Source organism: Triturus cristatus, chromosome 1_1 (assembly GCF_964204655.1).
Source record: "Triturus cristatus chromosome 1_1, aTriCri1.1, whole genome shotgun sequence".
Lineage (NCBI taxonomy): Eukaryota > Metazoa > Chordata > Amphibia > Caudata > Salamandridae > Triturus > Triturus cristatus.
The window spans coordinates 853,207,327-853,231,408 of NC_140579.1; the positions used below are offsets into that span (position 1 = coordinate 853,207,327).

General features: G+C 47.3%; 1 protein-coding gene across 9 annotated transcripts in view; it reads left to right on the top strand.

The window, feature by feature from the left end:
• The window catches only part of FOXP4 (forkhead box P4), a 973,797-nt gene that overhangs the window by 721,471 nt on the left and 228,244 nt on the right, over positions 1 to 24,082 (top strand). For 8 of the 9 annotated variants that reach the window (XM_085650498.1, XM_085650470.1, XM_085650461.1 and 5 more), the window contains one exon: positions 20,145 to 20,267. The exons of the other annotated variant lie outside the window; for it this stretch is intronic. In XM_085650498.1, coding sequence (XP_085506624.1) covers positions 20,145 to 20,267 — 123 coding nt within the window. The remainder of the gene's footprint in view (positions 1 to 20,144; positions 20,268 to 24,082) is intronic. 9 annotated transcript variants of the gene reach the window in all.

A 24,082-nucleotide genomic window follows, 5' to 3' on the forward strand; every position in this document is an offset into this window, starting at 1 on the left:
CTTGCAGACAGGCCTACGAAGTAGCAGACCCTAAATCAACAATGCCTCTGACACTGAGGTCACAGGACCCCTGAGAAGAGCTGGCTGTAGGGCGGTGCGACCGGTGTGACCGCAACGGGTGCTGACTTTGAGTGGGGCGTTGTATATTATGGTTTTAAAAGCACTTGCTGCCTCCTTCCTGGCCTATAGCAATTTTCGGCAATAATAAAAAGGTCATGATAACTCCGGTGAATAAAAGACTTCCTTGAGCGAGATCGGAGTTTTGTCTAGTGGAAGTTTTGACTCATGGAAAGATAGCGCAGAGGGTTATTTTTTTTAATCAATTTATTTCAATTTCAGATTCAAAAAGAACACATGCAGATGTTATGCTGTAGCAATTGATGACACATTAACAGTTCGTACACTCGGGGTGGCAGGAGATATCGACAATGAATTAGATGACTATCGTAGACAGACAAACACTTGATAGTAATCAATCAGGTATACAATGTGGCAGTAGAGGATTACAATACATTAATGACATGAGCAATCAGACTTCCATGATAGTCAACAGGTATGCAGTGAGCGGATCCTAAATATCCCGAGGTTTGGAAGTACTAGGCAATTCCTCAGCATAGATAGAGCAGAGGGTTAATGTGCCTGCTGCTAAGAACCTGTACCGTGCACATCACAACGTGCACATATTGTAAATAGGTCAGTGGGTTACTGCTTTTGTCAGTAAGATCCTTTTGCTACTTGCAGTTTATAAGTTAAAATCCTAACAAAGGACAGTGAGCTATTAACTTTCATCTTAGAGCTGCATACAAACTGCAAGGTATAAACTAGAGCTTTATGGCTTTTTTCCCTAAGCCTTTGATTATCCTGATGTTGCATTTGGATAGGAATCAATAATGATTATTAAAGTGACCCCCAATCATGGTATTATGTTTTAAATTCTGAGTTTGTGTTTCTCCAGATCAATCACTATTAAACTATACTGCCTACTAATATGGTTGTCATGTGACTCCTACACCTTGTAGTCCTTTGTCTTATGTAACATTTCCCATACAATGATTTACACATGTAAAATTGATTGTCTCTGTGTATATTGCTGACGACAGAAAATCCATGGCTCGGAAACAAATGGCTTGTGCTTCCATTAAGCATATTTGGGACATTCTGTGATTAGAAACATATCCCACTTTGTGAATTTATTTTTATGGCAATAACTCATATTAATCGTTAAATAATCATGTGTATCCATTGGTTGAATTACATAACATAATAAGCTGTAACTGGTCAGTGAAAGGCCAAACAAATACTAAAGATTGGGATGTTTTGCAATCCTGGTCACACCTCTGACTCCGGCCACTGATCCAATCCTCAGGTTATTTCCACCCTCTGATTCTCCGCCCAGAGTTCCCCTACTTTTTTTCCCCCACTTCGACCACTGCTGTAGCTAATATAAACTCTAGTTCCAGGTTGGAACTCGCTGAAAAATTAGTTCTCATCCATGCACTGAGGGTCTTCCTGCGTGATTTAAGGTCAGTAAAAATGAAAGTTGCCCATCCTTGCTTCGTAGTGCTCTTCACGTTTCTCACACAGACTTATGGTCTTGGGCAACACATTTATTTTCCATCTTGAAGAGTCTGCCCTAAACAACATCCATGGTGCGTGAGACTACATTCGATTTCCATTCGGTGGTCTCAGCTGGATCCAGGACAGTGCAACAAACTGATATTAGATTAGGCGTGTAAGGCAGGCACAGACACCCATGCGACCCACGCTTTGGTTTAATATCTAAAAGAAAGAGGGGACGTGAACGATGTTTATTTAAAGCACAACAATATGGACTAAAGGTTCGCTGCCTCCAGAAGAAAGAAAATGGACTATTCCAACTGCAGTCCGACTCCTGTGCCTTTAAGAGTGACGTTGAACTGGTTCACCCTATTGGCGTCCAGACAGCTACAACTCTTGCGATACCAACTACACTCCCGCGGTTGCACCCACTTGCCCTTCAGCGCGTTCAGAAACAACTCGCTGCGCGTGAAAGAATGGGGTCCCATTCGGGTGTAAGAGGTAGGCGAGTTCATCACCCCTCCTCCCATTTAACGTCAATTGCACGTGTTTCTGAAACACCCTATGGCTTGCTTTCCTTGGGTAGCGGCATCTCAGAGGTTGTATCCTAGTACATTGATTGAGGCAGCTACTACTAACATGGCTTCTTCAAATGACGTTACCTCCTAATGTGCGGTCTAGTGTTAGAATGCTTAAGACTTACTGTAGAAAGTTCGCGGAAAAGTGGGCGAGTAATAATCGTTTTCTTATGTGTGGTATTCGTACTGAAATATTTTGGGATCGGAGGTCAGGTGTTGCAGAGAAAAGAGAATGGAGTTTTTAAAATTGGTTCCGACAGTTAACGTATACATGTATTAAAATAAAAAACGGTGATAAAGAAATAAGCAACTAGGACAATTGTGACCGAAAGTGTGTTCTGGTTTACTTGTTTGGTAACAAAGAGGCGCATTTGTAAAATATCTTATGCGATTATGAAACCTGCTGCAGCGATCTTGGTGTGCCCAGTTATATACAAGGGCTAACAATAACAGTAAGGTAATTCTCGTGGTTAATGCACCTTCTGGAGTGATCTGTGTATTGGCTAGGCACAGTTTGACTCCTAAAGGAATAGAGAGTTAATGTGCTGTTGAAGAGCACATCGAGTAACATGCTGATCACCGATTTGCATTTTATGTTGAGAAACCAGTTACTGCTTTTGATACACATCCTTTTGCTAGTTGTAGTCCATAAATTGTAATCCTTCTAATCGGGGCCAAGTCCCCGGCGAGCCTCGCATACAGGAAGGGGCCGCGAGACGCGCTCTGTGGTGGGGGAGGGGAGGAGCATTGAGGCGCAAAAGTGAAAGCAGGCTGGCTGGCGAGTGGTGTGCGATGTGCGCACACCATGACGAGAGAGGAAAGCCATATGGCGCCTCTGCTCGTCATTGTGCGCGTAACCGCACGCCCATCGCCAGTGGGCTGAAGCGCTTCACAAAAGCGGATTGCATGGCGGCACGATGCACGTGATTGTGCGCGTGCTCGCCATGCAATCCGCTTTTGGGAGCACTTTTGGGAGCCCCTTACTATAGTCTCGCAGAGCGATCGCTTACACGATAGCTAGGCGAGACCTAAAAAGGAAAAAATGAAGGAATATGCTGACCGACGGAGAAAAGCTGCACAGCCATCTATCCATTAAGGAGACTGGGTATTGGTGAGACAAGAACAACAGAGAAAAGCAGACTGTCGATATCAAGCCTGCCCACTTCTGGTGACAAAACAAAAGGGAACCATGATTACGGCTGAGGCGGAGAACAAGAGGGTCACGAGGAATGTGACGCATTTTCAGAAATGCACGCCCAATATCCGAGAAGCGTTGACTGCACCCATCAGTGTAGAAACAGGAGATGCATCTGGGTCAGTAAGTGATCATCGACCGTTCATGCCTCCTGACGAAAGGGAACAGGCGGATCGAAATGCTCATCTCCGGCCGCAACGAACTCATCGAAGACCAGTTCGCCTAATTGAAGAACTGTAACTATATTAGTTTATATTACACTGTACCTCTGACATGCATGGACACAGGTAAAACAGTTAAAAGTGTTTAAGAAGGGGGAAGATGTAATGTCGTGAAATGTGCTGGGCGCTAGGACCGGCACATGAGAAGGGGAGAGGGGAGGAGAGCGAGGGGCGGCGGAAGAGGAGGAGCGAGGAAAGGGCAGGGTAGAGCAGGGTTAGGAAGGAGAACGAAGCAAGGCAATAAAGCTCCTACAAGTGATATAGTGTTGGCGTCATTCTTGATAAAGGGGCGACACTACACTACCCACATGCAGTATTCGTGCACCTAATTTCTCCTCGCCGGCCCTGGAGCTTGAAGGTGCCTGATCTCTACTACTGCCACTGCAGTGCCCTTGGAAGTGGCACCCGCGCTGCCTCTGTGGGTCTCTCGTGTTGCTCGCACCCGGGAGCAGTCCTGCATCATGAGGGCTGTCTCGGATATACGGCCGCCCCTCGCTTGCCGACCAAAGGCCGTGTGGGCCTAATTACATCAAGGTGAGCGCAGACCAGACCACGTCTATGCCTGCATCTGCAAATTTCCAGCACCAGAGTGGCTGCACGAGGGCCTGATATCACAAAAATCGAGGAGGTAACCCAGCACGGGGCGGCCTGATGCTGAGCTGCGGTTGCGCCCGGCTCTTAAGGACTCACTAATTGTGCATCTGCTTTTAAATGAAGGGACCGCACCGCATTCAGCCTCTGCACTAGGGTGAATTTGAAGGGTGCGCGGCTCTGAATGCTCACATATTGTCTGCCTCTCTTCCGCTGTTGACCGCATGAGCCTGTATTATTGTGGGCGGAACCACACCTGGCTGTGTCCGCTAAGACAAGAGTGTTGTGATCTGCCTGAGTGCTACCAATGGCGCGTGGACTAAACACTGCCTGTGCTGCCCACTAAGACCTACCATCTCCTGTGAGGCCTACATACACTGCAAGCACACCCCCCGTGGATGGCACACATCACCACATAACACTTTGCACTGAAGAGGTGGAGCGCTCATAGTGGTGGTATGTTCCACGGCTGGCCTTCTTGTGTCGTTCCACTGGGGTTACAGCTTGCCCATCTGGTCTTGGCACTGCCCAGGGCTATTCATCCTACGTTCTCCTGGTTGCTAGCCACTCTAGTGGGGCTCTACTTATGGATGGCCTTGCCCGGACTGGGAACCCGGCCCCAGTGCTAGTGCCTTCTTAGATCGGGTGCCGGCTCTCTCCCCATTTTACTGTTTCATTGGGCCCGCTGACTCTCTAGTCCGCACCTTCCATGCGGATGTGGATGCTCCCTTGCTGCTCAACCCAGGGCATCTCCTACAGCATGGTGCATAACAGGGCCAGCATCAAAGATCATCAGTGGGCCAGGGGCCTGGTGGCGAGTCCTTCCCTAGAGCAGAGCGTATCACTGTAAACCAACCTCAAGGCAGCGAGACGCAGTGCCTGAACATTGCCGGTGGGTTCATTTGTTTGTTCCCTTGTGCCCTGTCGTCACCCACTGCCCATTTACCTACTCGCATTAGAAGCCACACACCACAATGCCATGATGGTGAAACCTAAGGCTACTAAGCCCTTGCTGCAAGATTTGCTTACACTGGTGCCATCCTCCACTCCCGCATACTGCACCACAGAAGCTTTGAGTCTTCTGAAGCCCACCCTGCATACACACTCCGCCCAATTCGAGAAAGTGTTGCAAGCTATTCTGGACACCAAGGCATCGCTGGAGACTAGGATCGATGCTGTCTCCCTCGAAGTGAACCTACTCAGAGCTGACCACCGCACACTTGCGGATCAAGTGGAAGAGACAGAGTCATCTCTGACTACCCTGGGGTCCACGGCACAGGAACTGCAGGACCGAATGAAGGTGCTGGGTGCAGAGGTTGCCTCCTTACACTGCAGAGAGAAAGACCCTGAGGGTCACTCCAGGCACATTGAACATCCGTTTGCTGAGCTTCCCCAAATCATCGGCGGGCCCGACGCGGGACTCAGTTGAATCCTGGCTGATGCACACGGTGCTGGCTCGCAGTTTTTCTCAATGGAGAAGGGACATTGAATACCTGACAGGTCACCCATTCCAGCAGCCCCACCACGGCCTATCATTGCTTGACTGCTTATCTTCCGTGACGGTGATGTGGTACTCCCAACAGTTCTATGCGAAGGGTCCTTGGAAATGTGAGGGTGCTTTGATAACTGTGTATCCTAACTTTAAAGCGGAGGTACAACAGCTTCATGGCTCCTATCTCAAGGTCAAGCAACGTCTTCAGGAACTGAACATTAAGTATGCTGTTTTGTTTCCTGCGAAACTGGGAGTAGTGGTCGGAGTGATGTCCCATGTCTTCTCCATCCCGTAAGACGTCTGGACTTGGCTCCACGCCAAGGGTCAGGCTCATGTTTCTCCTGAGGAGTCCAACCCCGTAGAATGGTTGACACTCCGTCCCTGCCCATGCAAATGGAGGACTACCAAGGCCCGACCTTCATGAGACCAAGTGGCAGACAGACAGGCTAGGGTAGTGAGGGAGGACTCGCAACATAGCTCAAATCCTTCTGCTTTGTTACAGATTGATCACTCCTTAGACTCTTACTCAGACACAGGAGGGTCTGGGGCTTTCATGGCTGCTATCCCCCGAGGCTTGAAAGTTACTCCATGATCTGCAGACGACTTGTAATGCACACTCATTTGAGCTGCATGGGTGAGCTTTAGCGGATTAGAACTATTGCCGCAGCTGAACGTTGCAAAGGTAAGCCTTTGGACACTGTGATAGCTGAGGGGAAAGTCCCTCTGAATCTGGCTTACGCCACAGACATCCACAATTAACGGGTGTTGTGCTTCACTTGGCCCGCCTCCGACAGAGTATTCCGCATGGGCATGTTTTTGTTGCAGGCATATGTTACGTATCAGTTGAACTGTTTGAGTGGTGTGGCATGGAGCCAGAAGGCACTCAGGCCAGGGAAAGGGGAGTTGTTTATCAGAATAATTTGATTGTTTACTATTTTCTGGCTGGTTGGATGGGTGGCAGAGAAGACTGAGGGCTGTGGTGGGGTGGAGGGATGAAGCAGGTTCTGATTGGTTTGAGACGCACAGTCTGCAATTATGGCCACTACCTTTAACGCATTAACCTGGACCATTCGTGGTATGGTGACCCTTGCCAGGAGACATAGAATATATGCCTATCCCTGGCGCAGGCATATTCTCTTCCCTTGTCGCCAAGAGACACACCTGACCACAGGGGAGCTTGACAAAGTTAATAGGCGATGGAGTGGGCAGGTATACGGAACAGGATATTCAGCATACACCTGGGTGGGCCTTATTTGGCTTGCCATTCGTGAAGGCTAGAGTTCTAGCTGGCACGAAGGGCCTCCCCGTTTCTATTTACGCACCCAATACCTCACATGGTGTGTATTTGGGTACTCTTTCCCCAACCATGTTGCTTGATCCCCATGCCCCTGGTTTGTGGGGAGGAGATTATATTTGCATACACGACACAGATAAGGATTGTTCCGTACCCCCACTTCTGGGCACACCAGGTATACAGGCAGCAAAACACTTCCAGCAATGGTCCCGCTTGTCCAACTTACATGATATCTGGTGCTTGGGACACCCTATGGAAGCGGAGGACTCTTGCTACGCACCGTTACATCAGATCAACACTAGGCTGGATTACCTCTTTTGTAATACAAACTGCTGGCCCCTCATAACCAGTTCTGAATATTTGGGCAGGGCCCTATCTGATCATAATCCGCTTTGGGTCATGTTAGAGTTGTGGGGGGGGGGACAGGCATCCTATCCTTAAATGGTGGCTTCGGATGGAAGCATTGCAGGACACAATATAAAGAGACACTATCGCCACACACATCTACCCATACTTTGTGGCAAATGGTTGGTGGGTTCCTGTGGGCTGGAGTGGCACACCATGAAGGTGGACATGAGGGGCCACTGCATCTATACAACATGGGGAGTTAAAACATCTCTCACTTGTGGTGTGATGACTTTAGAGACACACCTGCGGACCATGGAGCTAGAGGCAGTGTCGGCGTCTGACCCACACCTGACGTACGCCGATTTTTAACTGCCCTACGTCAGCAATACTGGGAGGAGGTAAAGCGACTGTGTAATCTTGACTATAAAGCCTCCTTGGCCCACTAACATGCTGATGGCGATAGGCCAGGTCGAAAGCTGGCGCAGCTGTTGCGATCGAAGGCCCCTTGTACCCTGATAGGCACCATACAAGACAGCGTGCGTCACGTGATGAATACTTAGGCAGACATTAATGAAGTGTTCACTTAGTATTATGAGCAGCTATATTCTCCGCCCAGGAACTCTCTTCGGTACAGGTGCGGACTACTTACGAGCTGAGGCGCTTCTCAGCTTGACCCCGCTACAGATGTTGGATTTAGGGCAACCTCTCCAGATAGAGGAGATCCACCTGGCAATTCGTCAGATGGTGCGCAGCCTTTGGGACTGCCCTTGTTCCTCGCCTGCTGGAGGTCCACCGAGAAACGCACCACCTGGGCGTTCATCTGGAGTCTTTTCATGAGGCCCTCATAGTGGTGCTTCCGAAGCTGGGCAAGATCCCCCTTGGGGTGAGCTCATATAGCCCATTGTCAATGTTGAACATTGAATAAAAAACATTGAGTAAGGTCCTCGCAAATAGGCTGCTTCCGATGCTTGGCTCCCTTATTCATGTGGACCAGTTTGGGTTCGTACCTCAAAGGACGACACAGTCCAACACTCAGCGCCTGTGCCATTTCATGGATGCGAGGGCGGCCGTCCTTCCGGTGGCGGTCTCCCTGGATTTCGAAAAAGCATTTGATACACTGAGTTGGTCCTATTTGCCACAGGTGCTGGGGGTGATTGGGATGACTCCAAGCTTCCTTGGTTGGGTCAAGCTATTGTAAACTGCCCAGCAGGCGACGGTCCGCTCCGGCCGTCAGATCTCGTAGTCTTTTTCCATAGGAATGGGGACCCCACAAGGGTGCTCTTTATCTCCAGTCATGTTCGCACTAGTTGTGGAAGCGTTTGCTGCCATACAGCTCACCAGGGGCCCTGCCTGGGACATAGCGGTGGGACTAGATTGGCACACTGTGTCATTGCACAGGGACGATGTGTTAGTATATTTAAGACACCATGTAGGCACACTGCCGCACATCTATGACCTATGTGATCCCTTTGGGGATGTGGCAGGCCTCAAGGGGAATTGGGGTAAGTCATGTATCTTCTCTTTTCACTAGGTTGACCCTGAGCATCGAGTAGTGCCTTAAGTTGGGCTCCTCCCATGGAGTTTTGAAACCTTTCGTTACCTAGACATAAATGTTTACCACGAGAACAAGGATCTGCTTGATGGTAATTATAGTAGGATCCTGGCCTCGATTTGTCAATCCATGCACTTTTGCACATGACTACCTCTCTCACTTCTGGGCAGGCATCTGTTGCAAATATGCTGGTGCTTCTGAGGCTCTTAGATTTCTTTGTACCTCTGCCAGTGATTCCGACTAAATCCTTTTTCAGAAATTTGTGGAGTCTAGAGTCTGAGCTCGTTTGGGGCCCGCTCGGAAGTGGGTCACGATTTCCATGCTTCAATGCCCCTTGCTGGAGGGGGGACTTGGGGTCTTGAACCTGGAGCTGTATGTAACAGCGGCTCAACTGCAGTGGCCTATGCAATGACTGTCTGGAGACAGAACAGCGGAGGGTAGCCTGGTTTGGGCGGACCTGGAGGTCATGGATGTGCTAGAGTTGTCTCTCTTGCCTGGAGGTCTGGCTGGAGCACTGGGTAGGCTCATGTGTGTGGCCAAGCTCGTTTGGGCTCAATATGTACATCCCAGATGCACATCAGCCCCCTATGCACCGCAGCTGTCCCTCTGGAGTGTGCCAGCCATGAGAGCTTTGCTTGGGGTCCTTGATCATTCCCCATGATGAGAAACCGGGATCACCCAACTGGGTGACCTATATAGCTACGGTGCTCCACTCTCCTCATTTTTTTTTTTTTTAAGAGTTTTATATAGCGCAAACTTGACCCGAAGATATCAAGTGTCTGAGTGCTTTACATGAGCACCAGTTTCTTTACAAATGGACACATTCATTTTTTTTTGTTAGGCACAGGGAGATTAAGTGATTTGCCCAGAATCACATAATGTAGGGCGCCGCTGCCGAGACTCGAAACCGGTTCCCCAGCTTCGAGGTCGATCAATCTAGCCGTAAGGCCACATCCTTTCCCATTCCCAGGGCTGCAGGAACTCTACAGACTTGTAGTCGGCCCATTTCTTTCACACAATGACATTGTGGCAGCGATTGGGGATACATGGGCACCAGGGCAGGCCGAACCGCCACTGCAGTTCTTCTTAACGCACGGTTTGGGCTGTCGGGTGGTTTCGGCACTGTACAAGGCACTGCAGGGGGGATGCACAGAATTTTCAACCCGGGACAAGCCCAGATGGGATGATTGCCTGTCCACGCAATTGACCATCAGGCAGTGCATCATGGCCTTGGAGTGTTTGAAGTGCTCATCTGAAATTCACGCAATTCAACTTCTTGCACCAAACCTACCTTACACCACACCGCCTCCACAAAATATTTCCACTGATGTCTCCGATATGCTCAAGATGTGGCCATGCAGATGCCACATTTACACACATGGTCTGGGAGTGCCCACTGCTGATGCGCACATGGATCCAGGTCCTAGAATGTGTATTGACAGTGATAGATGTCCAGCTGCCACTGGACTCACTCCTCTGTCTCTTGGGGATCACAGAACGCACTAAACGCATCAAACACCACCTGAAGCTAGCCAATTTAGTTTTGGCCCTCTTTGAGCACTTTATCACCATGGCCTGGAAGGTCCTCCATCCACCCACAAACAAGTGCTGACTTCAGGTGACTCAGAAATTGGCTCTGGCGGAAGCGGATGCCATGATCGCAGGTTGCAAGGGGGGTGTAGATACATTGTGGGAGACTTACGTTCTATATTATTGTTCGACAGCTTGAATCTGCCTCCCCCCTAGGCTGCAAGACCTGCCACGGTGTGACTTGTGGATGACCAGATTGAGCCAATGAGCTATCCAGTCATTTACACACGCACACTTACTGGACTTCATTGGGTACCCTGCATTCTCTGGGGTGTTTCTTATCCTTTTATCGCCTCGTCCTCAAACAATGCTCTCATATCCCTATTGGTGCCTCCTGTCTCTCTAGACCATGGGTACTCACAAACTTTCTCTCGGGGGCCACATTTACAGTGTGGTTTGTGGCCAAGGGCCGCACCGGTGGGGGCGGGGTCAGTGGTGGAGGGGGCGGGGCTAGAGCAACAAAAAAAAAACTGACCATGAGGTTGAACACAGGCCCCTGCAGCGGACGCATTCTTCCACAGAGCCACCAGACCCGGCATACACACACACACACATATATATACAGTTCATTGGGGATTTGTCCATCAGAAGAACCGCACTCGAACACAAGCTGCTTTTCCCCATAAGCTTTTATTAGGTATGGTTCGTCGCGCTTGCCTGTAATTATTCTCACCTGACTGAGCCCGACGCGTTTCGATGACTCTCTTCCTCAGAGGCTCACACAGTCAGGAGTATGCGAATTAAAGTTCCCCGAGTCCTTGTTTGGCAGTATATCGTACGCAACGTGCTGTCTCATATAGAGCAGCCCATTTGGGCATACGATATAATGCCAAACAGGGACTCTCTCTCTCCCGGTCTCCCTCTCTCTCTGTCTCCCTCTGTCCATCTCCCTCTGCCTGTCTCCCTCTGTGTCCCTTTGTCTCTCTCCCTCTGTGTCTACCTCCCGTCTCCCTCCCTCTCTGTCTCCTTCTCTCTGTCTCCCTCTCTCTGTCTCTCTCTCTCTGTCTCCCTCTCTCTCTGTCTCCCTCTCTCTCTCTGTCTCCCCCTCTCTCTGTCTCCCCCTCTCTCTGTCTCCCCCTCTCTCTGTCTCCCTCTCTCTCTTCCTCTCTCTGTCTCTCTCTCTGTCTCCCTCCCTTTGTCTCCCTCTCTCACTCTCTCTCTCTCTATCTCCCTCTCTCTCTCCCTGTCTCCCTCTCTCTCTCCCTGTCTCCCTCTCTCTCTCCCTGTCTCCCTCTCTCTCTCCCTCCCTCTGTCTCCCTCCCTCTCCGTCTCCCTCCCTCTCTGTCTCCCCCTCTCAGTCTCCCTCTCTCTCTCTGTCTTCCTCCCTCTCACTCTGTCTCCCTCTGTCTCCCTCCCTCTCTGTCTCCCTCTCTCTGTCTCCCTCTGTGTCCCTCTGTCTCCCTCCCTCTGTCTCCCTCCCCCTCTGTCTCCCTCCCTCTCTGTCTCCCTCCATCTCTGTCTCCCCCTCCCTCTCCCTCTCTGTCTCCCTCTCCCTCTCGGTCTCCCCCTCGGTCTCCCTCTCTCTCTCCGTCTCCCTCTCTCTCTCCGTCTCCCTCTCTCTCTCTCCGTCTCCCTCTCTCCGTCTCTCTCTCTCCGTCTCCCTCTCTCCCTCTCTCCGTCTCCCTCTCTCTCTCCCTATCTCCCTCTCTCTCTCCCTGTTTCCCTCCCTCCCTCTTTCTTCCTCCCTCTGACTCCCTCCCTCTCTGTCTCCCTCCCTCTCTGTCTCCCCTCTCTCTGTCTCCCTCTCCTTCTCTCTCCCTCTCCCTCTCTCCCTCGCACTCTGTCTCCCTCTATCTCTGTCTCCCTCCCTCTCTGTCTCCCTCCCTCTCTGTCTCCCTCTCTCTGTCTCCCTCTCTCTCTGTCTCCCTCCCTCCCTCTCGCTGTCTCCCTCCCTCTCTCTCCCTCTGTTCCCTCCCTCTGTCTCTCTCCCTCTATCTCGCACCCTGTCTCCCTCCCTCCCTCTCCATCTCCCTCCGTCTTCTACGTCTCTCTGCCTCTCTCTCCCTCGGTCTCCCTCGAACTCCCTCTCTGTCTCTCTGCTGCTCTGCCTGTCTCTGTCTGAGAACTCATTGTCCTTGTGATGAAAATTAAACGTGCAACCATTCTAAAACCCGCCAAGTTCTACAGGCCATGCTGACCTGTAAGTGGTAACTGGTTGAAGATTAGATTCTGTGTGCTGATTGTTGGCGTCATCGGTGATCTTTGGCAGTTGCCAGCCCACAAATACAAGCCCCCTGAATATGGGCCAAACGTACTTTAAAAATATTTTACTGTCATTTATTTTTGTAAAATGAAAAACAAGCACAGTCCAGCAACATCAGTGGACAATTAAACTGTGCTTCATTTCTCATGTTTATTCACAACTTTGCTTGGAGCAGTATGTGGCAAGAAGGAATATCTATTTACAATCATTTAACCACCGCATCAAAGCACACAAATCAAGGGGGCTTTTTAATGCGGCAGTTAGAAAGTTTCTCCTTCTCATGCTCTTGCCCAAAATAAGATTTATTATATACCTACCAACAAATGTATATCAAGTTTGTTTCTTAATGGAAGCTGCAGTAGGATGACCTTTTGCGGGTGAGCTTGCGAGGCACTGATTTTGCGCATGCTTCTTTCATCCTTTACCCAGTGAATGCCCCCCCCAGACAGCGTCTTGTCGTGTTCGCCCTCCTTTACTAGGCCCAACCGTGCCGACTTCACGCGGGCAGTCCGAGCAGCCCGGCCCCGCCTCCGCAATGAGCCCGGCACAAATGCTTTTAATCTGTTTTCAAAGCCCGCATCCTCCGAATACCCATTTAAGGCAGTATTACAGCAGGGCCAGCTTTTGGGGAATGATTGAGAGTTCCTTTCTGAAGGAATGCACTGGAGAGGCGGCCAGATCTCCAGGAACCGGGACTCTTTCCCCGACAGTCGAATCACCTCAGCACTTTGCTTTTACGTGTCTGGGACCTCTTCCCTCTTCCCTCAGAGGAAGCTCGTCGTTTCTTCCTTGGCTTCCAAAACCGAAATTTAAGGAAAGCGTCACAGCGAAGCACTTGATCTGTCCTGTGTACTTTTTAAAATTATTATTTTATTTTTAATATGTTCATATGTTATAGATAAGAATCATCCACCAGCTTCCCTTGCCAAGCCTGTCAGAGTAGATGTCACCCCAAGGTGTTAAATAAACCTAAACAGAACTGACCAATAGGCGCTTTGTATTTAGTTAGGAAGTATGTCTACGTTCTTATCGTCCTTTTAGAGTTCTTTAGTGCTGTGAGCCCTCGGTTTAGCAAAGAAAAGCAGTTTACATTATTATTGTCCTTCAACATAATTATTGCCGTTACTTGTTTTAAATCCGCTTCAAGTGCAGTATGATATTTCAAACAGGAACGTATTTGAAGTAAAGTATCTATTTCTGTTAATGGGTCGTTATCTCTAACTCCAGAAGCCGGTCATGTAGATACCGTCACAGGCACACAATCACACACATAGGTGGGTGTGCCTCCATACTCATAGCCATGATCTGAGCAGGCCTAATCATGTACGTCACACAATAAATGATGTGTTTTAGTTTGGCAAGACACACTATTAAACTATGTAAGAATTCCTTTTTATATGAGGTTATTTCTATATCCGCCGCAATTGCTTCTGCTCAAAAAATTTCCAGCTAAGCAGACTAAAGTACAGGAATGTAGACTTGTGCCGAGGATCACACAGTTTGGTCACTCTATCTGCAGTTCTATCACAAGATTTACACAAATGGACGATACCACGATTAACAAGCATTTAAAATGCAATAGGTCTTGCCTTTGATTAAGTTAAAGCCATTTGCTTTTCTAATGGTATTGTATAGCAAAGCAAATGGCTTTAACTTAATAAAAGGCGAGACCTATTGCATTTTTAGGTCTCGCCTGGCTAACGCGTAAGCGATGGCTTAGCGAGACTTATGTAGGGGCTTCAGAAAATGCTCCCAGAGGCTTCCCAGGCGGATCGGGTGGCGGTTACGCGCACAACCACGCAAATTCCATTTGCCACCAGCTACTTCCTGCGCGTGCGCCGCCTCACGCATTCAGAGAGATTTAGTAAGGGGCACAAGACCTTAGGAATGCGGTTTATGGCCAGTGCATGTGAGGCATTCAAGAGCGAAGCTGGCATCTGGCATCGGACTTGAAAGCAGCAGACTGCTTTCGCCAGCGCGCGCTCAGCCTCACTTCCTGCATCCCCTCTTACAACAATTAACTTTCGTTATAACTCACACCACATATGCTCGTTCCCTCCCACCCTTCCTTTGATGTCCGCTTTTCTTGTTGTTTACAAACCACGCCACACACTGCTGCACGCCACACACTGCTGCACGCCGCACACTGCTGCATGCCTCACACTGCTACACGAAACACTGCTGCACGCCTCACACTGCTGCACGCCTCACACTGCTGCACGTCACACACTGCTGCATGCCACACACTGCTGCACGCCACACACTGCTGCATGCCTCACACTGCTGCACGCCTCACACTGCTGCACGCCGCACACTGCTGCACGCCGCACACTGCTGCACGCCGCACACTGCTACACACCACACACTGCTGCACGCCACACTCTGCTGCACACCACACACTGCTGCATGCCGCTGCACGCCACACACTGCTGCACGCCACACCCTGCTGCACGCCACACACTGCTGCACGCCTCACACTGCTGCACGCCTCACACTTCTGCACGCCTCACACTGCTGCACGCCTCACACTGCTGCACACCTTTCACTGCTGCACGCCACACACTGCTGCACGCCGCACACTGCTGCACGCCCCACACTGCTGCACGCCCCACACTGCTGCACGCCGCACACTGCTGCACTCCAAACACTGCTTTTATGCGAGTTTATGCTACTGACATTGTAAATGACAATGCCTTTTATTTGTTTTAAAACCAAAATATAAATAAAAAGCATTGTAATATTACAATGCCAATAGCTCAAACTCTTATAAATGCGAGACCTATTGCATTGCAAATGCTTGTTAATGCTTGTTTTAGTGTACTCCTACCACTCATATTACAGCACTCCCAATCAGCTGCACGTAGTAGCGCCAACTAGAGAGTTTAATCAGTTACTGTTTTTTTTTTTTTTTATCTTGTGATACACACCCTGGCTACTTCTCTACAGGACAGGGTGCAGTACGTTGACTTGGGTTAGCATTCTATTCTTCCCATGAGCCCTGCTCTGCTACCCTCCATACTGTTGTATGATCTTCTACCCAGATATTGTCAATGTATGCACAATGGGATGTGTTTGTCCGTCAACTTGATGAAAATATTTATTGTTGTATTCTGCACAATTTGTGGTGATTGTTGATTAAAGGCCAATTAAAAAATATTTATAAGCGAAGCTGGAACACTTCATATTTCTTCGGAGGAGTCACAGTTCTCCGATTCACTTTGAGTTTGTGGGGTCTTTTCGTAGGGTATGGATAATTGAGTCTGAGATGTAACTCGGCCTTTGTGGATGGTGTTTGGTGCTTTGTATGAGGATCTTGGGTGTATTTTTAGTCATGGCGTGGCACATAAATAAGCCTGAGGTGTTGCAGGAAAATGTGAAAATTGATGCTGTCCCTCTTGTGAGTGTCTAACATCTTCTTTTTAGAGTGGTTTGTTTCATATAATAATGTGAAAGAAAATAGCTAGGTTTTTGTAAAAAATTCATCGTTTAAACGAAGGAGAGTTGAATTCACCTAGAGTATTTAAAGGTGATACCTCTAGCCATTCGCAGCCAGTATTATGATTGGAGATATGGTGAGATGAGAGTCTGGTTATATACATTTAAGGCATTGTCTTGTAGCTCCATTCTGGATGTCCTGTTGCCTGCTAAACAGGTAGATAGGAGCTCTGAGGTACATACTACTGACAAGACGGGATAGCACTAAGAAAGTGACATAGGGATTGCATGGTGTAGAACCAGTGAGAGTAGGGTCCATAGCAACCCCCGGATTTCTTACTCGTATTGAGGGGTTTTGTGGCAAACTTCGTTTTTGTGGTCTGATGGGGTGGGGGTGGCAGATGTTCCAGTTCCCATGTGCAAATACCTCCGTTTTCAGTTTGAGGTGGTAGTTTGTATCGAGTGGTCAACTTCGTGAAAACATTGGCAGATAGCACAGGAGTGCAGATCTGATGGATTTAATATTTTAACATAATTTACTGTCATTGCCATTAATCACAGGATACCAATAGAAGGTGACTCAGAATTAAGTGCTTACTGCCTGCCATTTGGTTTGAATTGCCATTCGAATCCTGACAAGGCCTTCAGTCTGCAGAGGTCGATAACATGAGAACCCTTAAAGGGGCCATCCAATGTAGAGAAAAAAACTGTTCTCTTTATGCAGTCCTCAGTCTCAAACAGTTTGCGTCCTAGTATGTTTGATGCAAGCTGGGTTTTCAGATTTATTGTGAAATCATTCACTGGATGGCTCCTATAATTTGGATACTCCTGACCCTTTTTATTTGCAGGGCTGGGAAATGGAAATCGTGGTAATAACCTATATGAAAGGTGATTTCACTATTATAATTGTTATTGTTAATGTATTGAACTATAGATGGATAATAGTGAGTAACAGGAATGTTTTTCACCGAGGGGTTCTGAATGACTTCAAATAGATGAAAATGAAGCTTGAGTTGTCTATGATGTAACTCAGAGCTACGAGATGGCAACCGTCTGGATTCACTTAAGACCCATCTATAATTTTGTTCTCATCTGTCCCTGCTTTCAACTGCTATTTAGAGGCAAAATAGTTATGCAATAGCCATACAGAGCATGGCCTCTCATACCTGTCTCAAATGCAAAAAAACAAATCACCTGGCCTCCTACCATCCACCTACACCACCCTCTCTGCCTTCCTTCCCCCAGCACTCCTAAAGCTGTGCTCTCTGCTCTCCATTGGAGCAAAGAGCCAGTGCCTTGATGACAGGCTCTCAGAGAGCCTTGTCACAGTTGCCTAAAATTCATCTATGATGTTGGAGCATTGGGAAATAGCTTTTCATTCCCACTGTTGGTACATCAGAAGTGGATAACCAGACATAGAACCTGGCATTCACAATAGCTACTCTCAGTGAGGACAATAAGTAACAGCATTGTTATTTCTACAACTACTTTTATGTACAGGCTGTAGAACTCTGTGTGTGAACCAGAGAGTGCGTGAAAGCACCAATGCTTAGAGCTGCACATGGAAACAAAGGATTTTCGAACTTTAGAAATCGGAAGCCACTCCACTGATGAAAGAAGAATTAATGCTTGGGCTGTTTTGTTGAGCACCCTTTACAATAGGTAGAATCTCTTTCAGCGTGTCTGAATAATCAATCAATCAATCAGGGATTTATAAAGCACACTACTCACCCGTGAGGGTCTCAAGGCGCTGGGGAGGGGCGGTACGGGGGGGGGGGTACAAGCAGCACCGTGGTCATCCGAAGAGCCAGGTATTGAGGTCCTTTCTGAATAGGTGCAATGTCGGGCTTTGTCTGACGCTGGGGAGGAGTTCCTTCCAGGTCTTGTCCACGATGTAGAAGAAGGATCTGCCACCCGTTCTGGCCCAGTGGATGCGGGGGACCGGGTCTAGGGCTAGGTCGGCATAGCGGAGGTTCTCCTGGGGGCGTGGAAGGAGATTCTTTTGTTGAGGTATTGGGGTCCGGTGTTATGGAGGGCATTGTAGGCGTGCTTGAGCAGTTTAAACGTTATTCTTTTTTCAACGGGGAGCCAGTGGAGGTCGCGGAGGTGCTGGGTGATGTGGTCATGTCGTGCGATGCTGAGGACGAGTCTGGCTGCAGCGTTCTGGACGGTCTGAAGTTTGCAAAGGAGAGTTTTGTTGATTCTGGCATAGAACGCGTTTCCGTAGTCAAGTCTGCTGGTGATGAGTGCGTGGGTGACGGTCTTCCTGGAGTGGGGATCCATTTGCAGGTCTTGCGGTGTATGCAGAGGGTGTTGAAGCATGTGGAGGACACAGCGTTGATCTGGCAGTTCATGGTGAGTGCAGAGTCGAGTATGATGCTGTGATTGCAGGCGTGGTTCTTAGGGGGATGTGGGTTTCAGAGGGCGGGGGCCACCAGGTGTTGTCCCAAGCGGAGGGGGTGGATCCAAGGATGAGGACTTAAGTTTTCTCCTAGTTGAGCTTCAGGCAGCTGCTACTCATCCAGTTTGCGACATCCTTCATTCCTTCTTGGAAACTGTGCTTGATGATGTCGGGTTACTTGGTGAGGGAGAGGATGAGCTGGGTGTCGTAGGTGTATGATGATATGTTGAGTCCGTAATTTCTGACGATGGTTGCGAGGGGGGCCATGTAGACGTTGAAGAGCGTAGGGCTGAGGGAGGATCCTTGGGGTACTATGCATCTAATCTCTGTGGGTTCGGAGAAGAAGGGCTTGAGTCTTATTCTTTGTGTTCTAACAGAAAAGTCCCGGAAATGTGCACCGCCTACAAGGCCGCCACCACGGCACACCACCAACTCATCAAATCAACTAAGAGAAGCTTCATCCAGAACAGAATCCTCTCCAACTTCAAGGAACTTTTCGCCGTCATACAAGATTTCACTAGACCCCACTGCAAAATTACCGCTGTCCCTCCCTCCCAAGACCTCTGCAACAAACTCGGCTCCTTCTTCCACCACAAGATCAGGACGCTCTACGACAATAGCCAAGCTTGTGTGGAAACTGCAGTAAATGAATATCTCTGGAGAGAACACCCAGATACCACTGACCAAGCTCTCTTGGCAAGGATTAAAAGACTCCAGTGAACCTCCTATCTGGATCTTCAGCCCAGACTTATTGAACTGACGATGTGAAATCTGAAGGATGGACTTCGCTCATTAGAAACCCTTAAAGAGCCAGCTTGAACCTGGCAGTTACTGGTCTTAAAATGGGAAGGTTGCTGTAAGAGAATAATAAAAATTACGCTGCAATATACAATACTTTCCACACAAGTATAGTCCAATGGCTTTAGCCCTAAGTCCTTGGAAAAGACAGTAACAGCTGCGGTTTCTTTCTGTTCTGATCATTCTATATCAAAGGGAGTTAATTTTAACCTATATTCATTCTGTTAAAATTCAACTACTATAAATCAAAATGTTGTAATATGAGCCAAATGATCATAGTGTTTTGATCTTGCCTCGGATAGTTATGAATGACTTTGAAGCACATAGTGACTGCATTGTGTATACCGAGGATTCGGGTCTGCCGTGTGGTAGATGGATGAGTGCCATGAAGGACTCAGAAGAGTGCATAGGAAAAGGAGGGTCCTGGAAAATGAAAGGTGGTCCAGGGTGACTCAGGGGCCTCTGGGAGGTACCAAAAGAGGACTGTTCTAAGCCACTCTAACAGAAGAGGTTGTGACGTTTAGTACCCTGGAGGTCTCTGGTAGGCGACGTGAGAGTCCTGTGGAACATGGTATGGTATTGTATTGTAATTGCATTTATATAGCCCTTACTACCCCTGGTAGGTGGTGCAGCATGCTTCAGTAGTCCAAGGTTTGGTACAGTCTAAAGATAATGTTGTAGATGGCAGAGCGTAGGGGCTCACAAAAAGGAACTTGGAGCTGGTGCTAGCTAAGAGAGTGCACTGGTAGATTCTGCAGTCTCCCAAGCTGAATGGTACAACCGGAAGACTTCTGGGGGACCAGGCTGACCAGTGCGATGAGGTTAAATAATGTCTTTCTGTCTACATTTTCACACGTTCTTCATACCAACAGTGTTTCTCCTCTCATAGGTCCCCGTGTCAGTCGCCATGATGTCCCCTCAGATGATCACTCCCCAGCAGATGCAGCAGATCCTGTCACCACCACAACTTCAGGCCTTGCTGCAGCAACAACAGGCGGTCATGCTCCAGCAGGTGAGGTTTCAGCTTTCCACACTTGTAAGTATTGGCACACATGACCTGCAGGTGAGGTCTGTGGTTTCACCATCATGGAGCTACAGTCACACCTGGCTTGAAAGTGAGGTATCCCACTTTACACCCTGTGTAAATACTTCCACACCTGACATCCAATTGAGGTCTCGATACATGTCTGACTTGCAGATGAGTTATCCAGCTTTATGGACCCTTTAACAGCTGCTACACCACACCTGCAGGTAAGGTTTTAGCTTTGCTTCCCTTGTAATTACCTTGACCTCGAGAGGTGTCTGTTTCACTTTCCCTTGGGGTACGGTTATGTCTGGCTTGCAGGTGAGATGTCCATCTTTACACCTCCTGGAAGTACTGTCAAAGCTGACCTGCAGATGAGGTCTCCGATTTGACACCCCTTGTAATGACCCACCTGATCTCGAGGTGAAGTCTCCAGCTGTGCAGCTACTCTAGGTACTGCTACCCCTGACGTGCAGGGGACGTCTCCAGTTGTACCCCCTTGCAACTTCCGTCACCCCAGTCCTGCCGCTGATATTTCCATAATTCTTTTCCTTTCTGACACCGCCGCACCTGCCTTGTAAGTATAGTGCTCCTCATAGGTCCTCCGGCATGTTTACATTTGTCATACAGATGAGATCTAATGCTTCTTAGTTGATGCCACCCCTTCCTCAGTTTAGGAGCGCTGTTTCCATGTAGCTACGAGTGAACTCTCTACCCTCTCACATTCATAATTTCGCGAGAAATTAGCGATACACCCAAAAGAGGACCGAAATGTGTTGATAAGCTTCCTGGATAAAAACGTTTGTGTATGTTTATACATGTGTTTGTGTGCGTACAGGCCTGCTCGCCTCTGATCCCTGCACCTTACCCTATCTCAGTGGCTGTTTACTCAAGATACACATAATCTGCGTTCAAGGATCCAGGGGGTAGTAAAGACAGTTGTAAACAATCACTTGGAATGGGCGAGATAGATGCTCTCATATGCACGCACCTTCCATCTCTTTCCTTCCAAGCCTACATACAAGGGGAACAGCTCTGCGCAGAGTGAGCTTGATTATTGGGGCAGATTTTGTAGAGGTGAAGTGGGGTTACTGGGTTTTATCAGGATCCTTCAGTGGCGTCTCTAGAAGTGATTTTTAGGAGGTATAAATTGGGCCGTGATAAAAGTAGTGGGGCCACCTATGAAGGGTAATCATAAAATTGTGTGTGTGTGTGTGTGTATGTATATATATATTCACTGAAAAAACCATGGGTTTCACACACGTTATAGTTAGGAATTAGCATTTAAAAAACCTTAGAAATTCAGTGAAAAAACCATAGGTTTCATACATGTTATAGTTAGCTGGACATTTTACTCGTAAAAAACCAATGAAATTGCCCCGTTATAGTTAGTTCAGCTAACTATAACTCGCACGCGCCCGCAATGCACTGCTGATGACGTCACATATTACATCACTCATGACATGGTCAGTGACATCACTCATGACATCACTGATGACATCTCAAATGACATCACTGATGACATCATCCAGTGAATGTGTGTTTTTCAGAAAATTAAATATGTTTTATATATGTATATCTCAAGGTTGATGGAAGAATAAATGGGTATATAAGTGTCTAAATGGATGATTTGTTTTTTAAAAATTGATTGTGTAACTGACTGATTAAGTGTATCATAGTGAATACATGGCTTAGTGAGTAATGTTTAAATATGTAAATATCTGTATCAGTCTCTCACTTGTATAAGTGGCTGCATGGGTTGGTGAGTAGCTACATGGGTGTCTATATAGGTTATTAGTTGGTTTTTTGAGTGTCAGTCTGAGTATCTGCATGGTTCGGTGGGGGGTATTATGTAGTGCATAGGAACATGAATGAGTCACTCACTGTTTGTATGTGTTGAAGACAGCATGTGTGCAGGACTATATGGGTGGATGAGTGTGTGTATGGCTGTGTTAGTGAGTGAATGACTGTCTCAATAGTGACTTTATGAGTAACTACATATGTTTTAAACTAGTATATGTGACTATTGGTGTATATAAGTGAGTATATGTGAGAGTGAGAGATTGAAAGAGTTCCTGTATGAATAAGTATGTGTTTCTATAAGTGATTGATTAAATGACTAAGTATGTTTAAGTTTCTGTAGAAGTAAGTGTGGTGGTGTGTGTATAACTGTGTATGCAAGTAAATGTATGTTTGATTCTTTATTAGCATGAGTGACTATGTGTGTGAGTAACTCTATGGATGAGTGGCATTGTGTAACAGGATGTATAGGTGTATGAGTACATATGATGAGTGAGTACATGTATGAGTGACTGTATAGGACTGTTGGTGAATGAGTGGATGTGTATGTGGATCTTAGAATTACTGAAGAGGTTGTTGTAACTGGTATTGGTATGTCCATTGTTTTAAAAATTTTAGTCTCTATTATTCAATGTGTGTATCAAAGGTTATATTAGGGTGAGAGGAGGTCTGCCACTCTATCACAAGGATGATGTCATCAGTGATGTCATTTGAGATGTCATCAGTGATGTCATGAGTGATGTCACTGACCATGTCATGAGTGATGTAATATGTGACGTCATCAGCAGTGCATTGCGGGCGCGTGCGAGTTATAGTTAGCTGAACTAACTATAACGGGGCAATTTCATTGGTTTTTTACGAGTAAAATGTCCAGCTAACTATAACATGTATGAAACCTATGGTTTTTTCACTGAATTTCTAAGGTTTTTTAAATGCTAATTCCTAACTATAACGTGTGTGAAACCCATGGTTTTTTCAGTGAATTTGCAAGGTTTTTTAAATGCTAATTCCTAACTATAACGTGTGTGAAACCTATGGTTTTTTCAGTGAATTTGCAAGGTTTTTTAAATGCTAATCCCTAAATATTTCGTTTTTGAAACCTATGTTTTTTTCTGAGAATTTGTATGGTTTTTTATATGCTAAGTTATGTATTTTTAATTAAAGATATTTTTTTTTATTTAAATAAAATTACTTTATATTCATTTATATATTATCTGTATTTTTTTATAAATTATTTTTTTAAATAATTCAATTTGGATATTTTTTTTTTATAATTGTTTAAATTATTTAATGTCCTCTTTTTTTTTTTTATTTATAATTTCTTGGGGTGCGCGCTCTGAGCGCGCACCTAGTACTATTTCGTATGTTTTTTATGAATTCCGGCGTACGTTATTTACGTACGCAAATATACTTGTTGGTGCGCGCTGGGAGCGCGCACCCAGTACGTATGCGTACGTACGTACGCACGCATGCGTCCTACGCCCTCGACGCGGTTTACTTCCGCATACGCTAAAATTACGCGCAATAACGGTCGCGTATACGCGTGTTAAACGTATGCGCGCTAGGTGCGCGTATATGACGTATGCACCTGCGCGTTTACGCGTTCGTGCATACGTCATCACGGGGTGCGCGCTCGGAGCTTGCACAGTGCGCGCACCTCGGGTTTATACATAAGAAAACAACATTTCTTATTGGTTATCATTACTTTCAGTTTCTAATTGTTTCAATACCACACCCAATCCCCTCATGGCAAGTCATGTGATCAAGAATCATCACTTTTGATTGGTTTGAAGTACTTTCTGTTCCAGATTCTTCCCAAACCACACCTACTCCCCTCATTATTAGTTCTGATTCCTTTGGAGAAGGAGCTATTCTGTTGTTGAGAGACAATGGCTGAACAGCAACCTACTTCAGACAGTGACCAGGACACTCTTGAGAGGCAGAGGAACAGGAAGCAGAAAGACAGCTTTATATGGCAGTTTTTCACTTTTCCAGAGAATGAG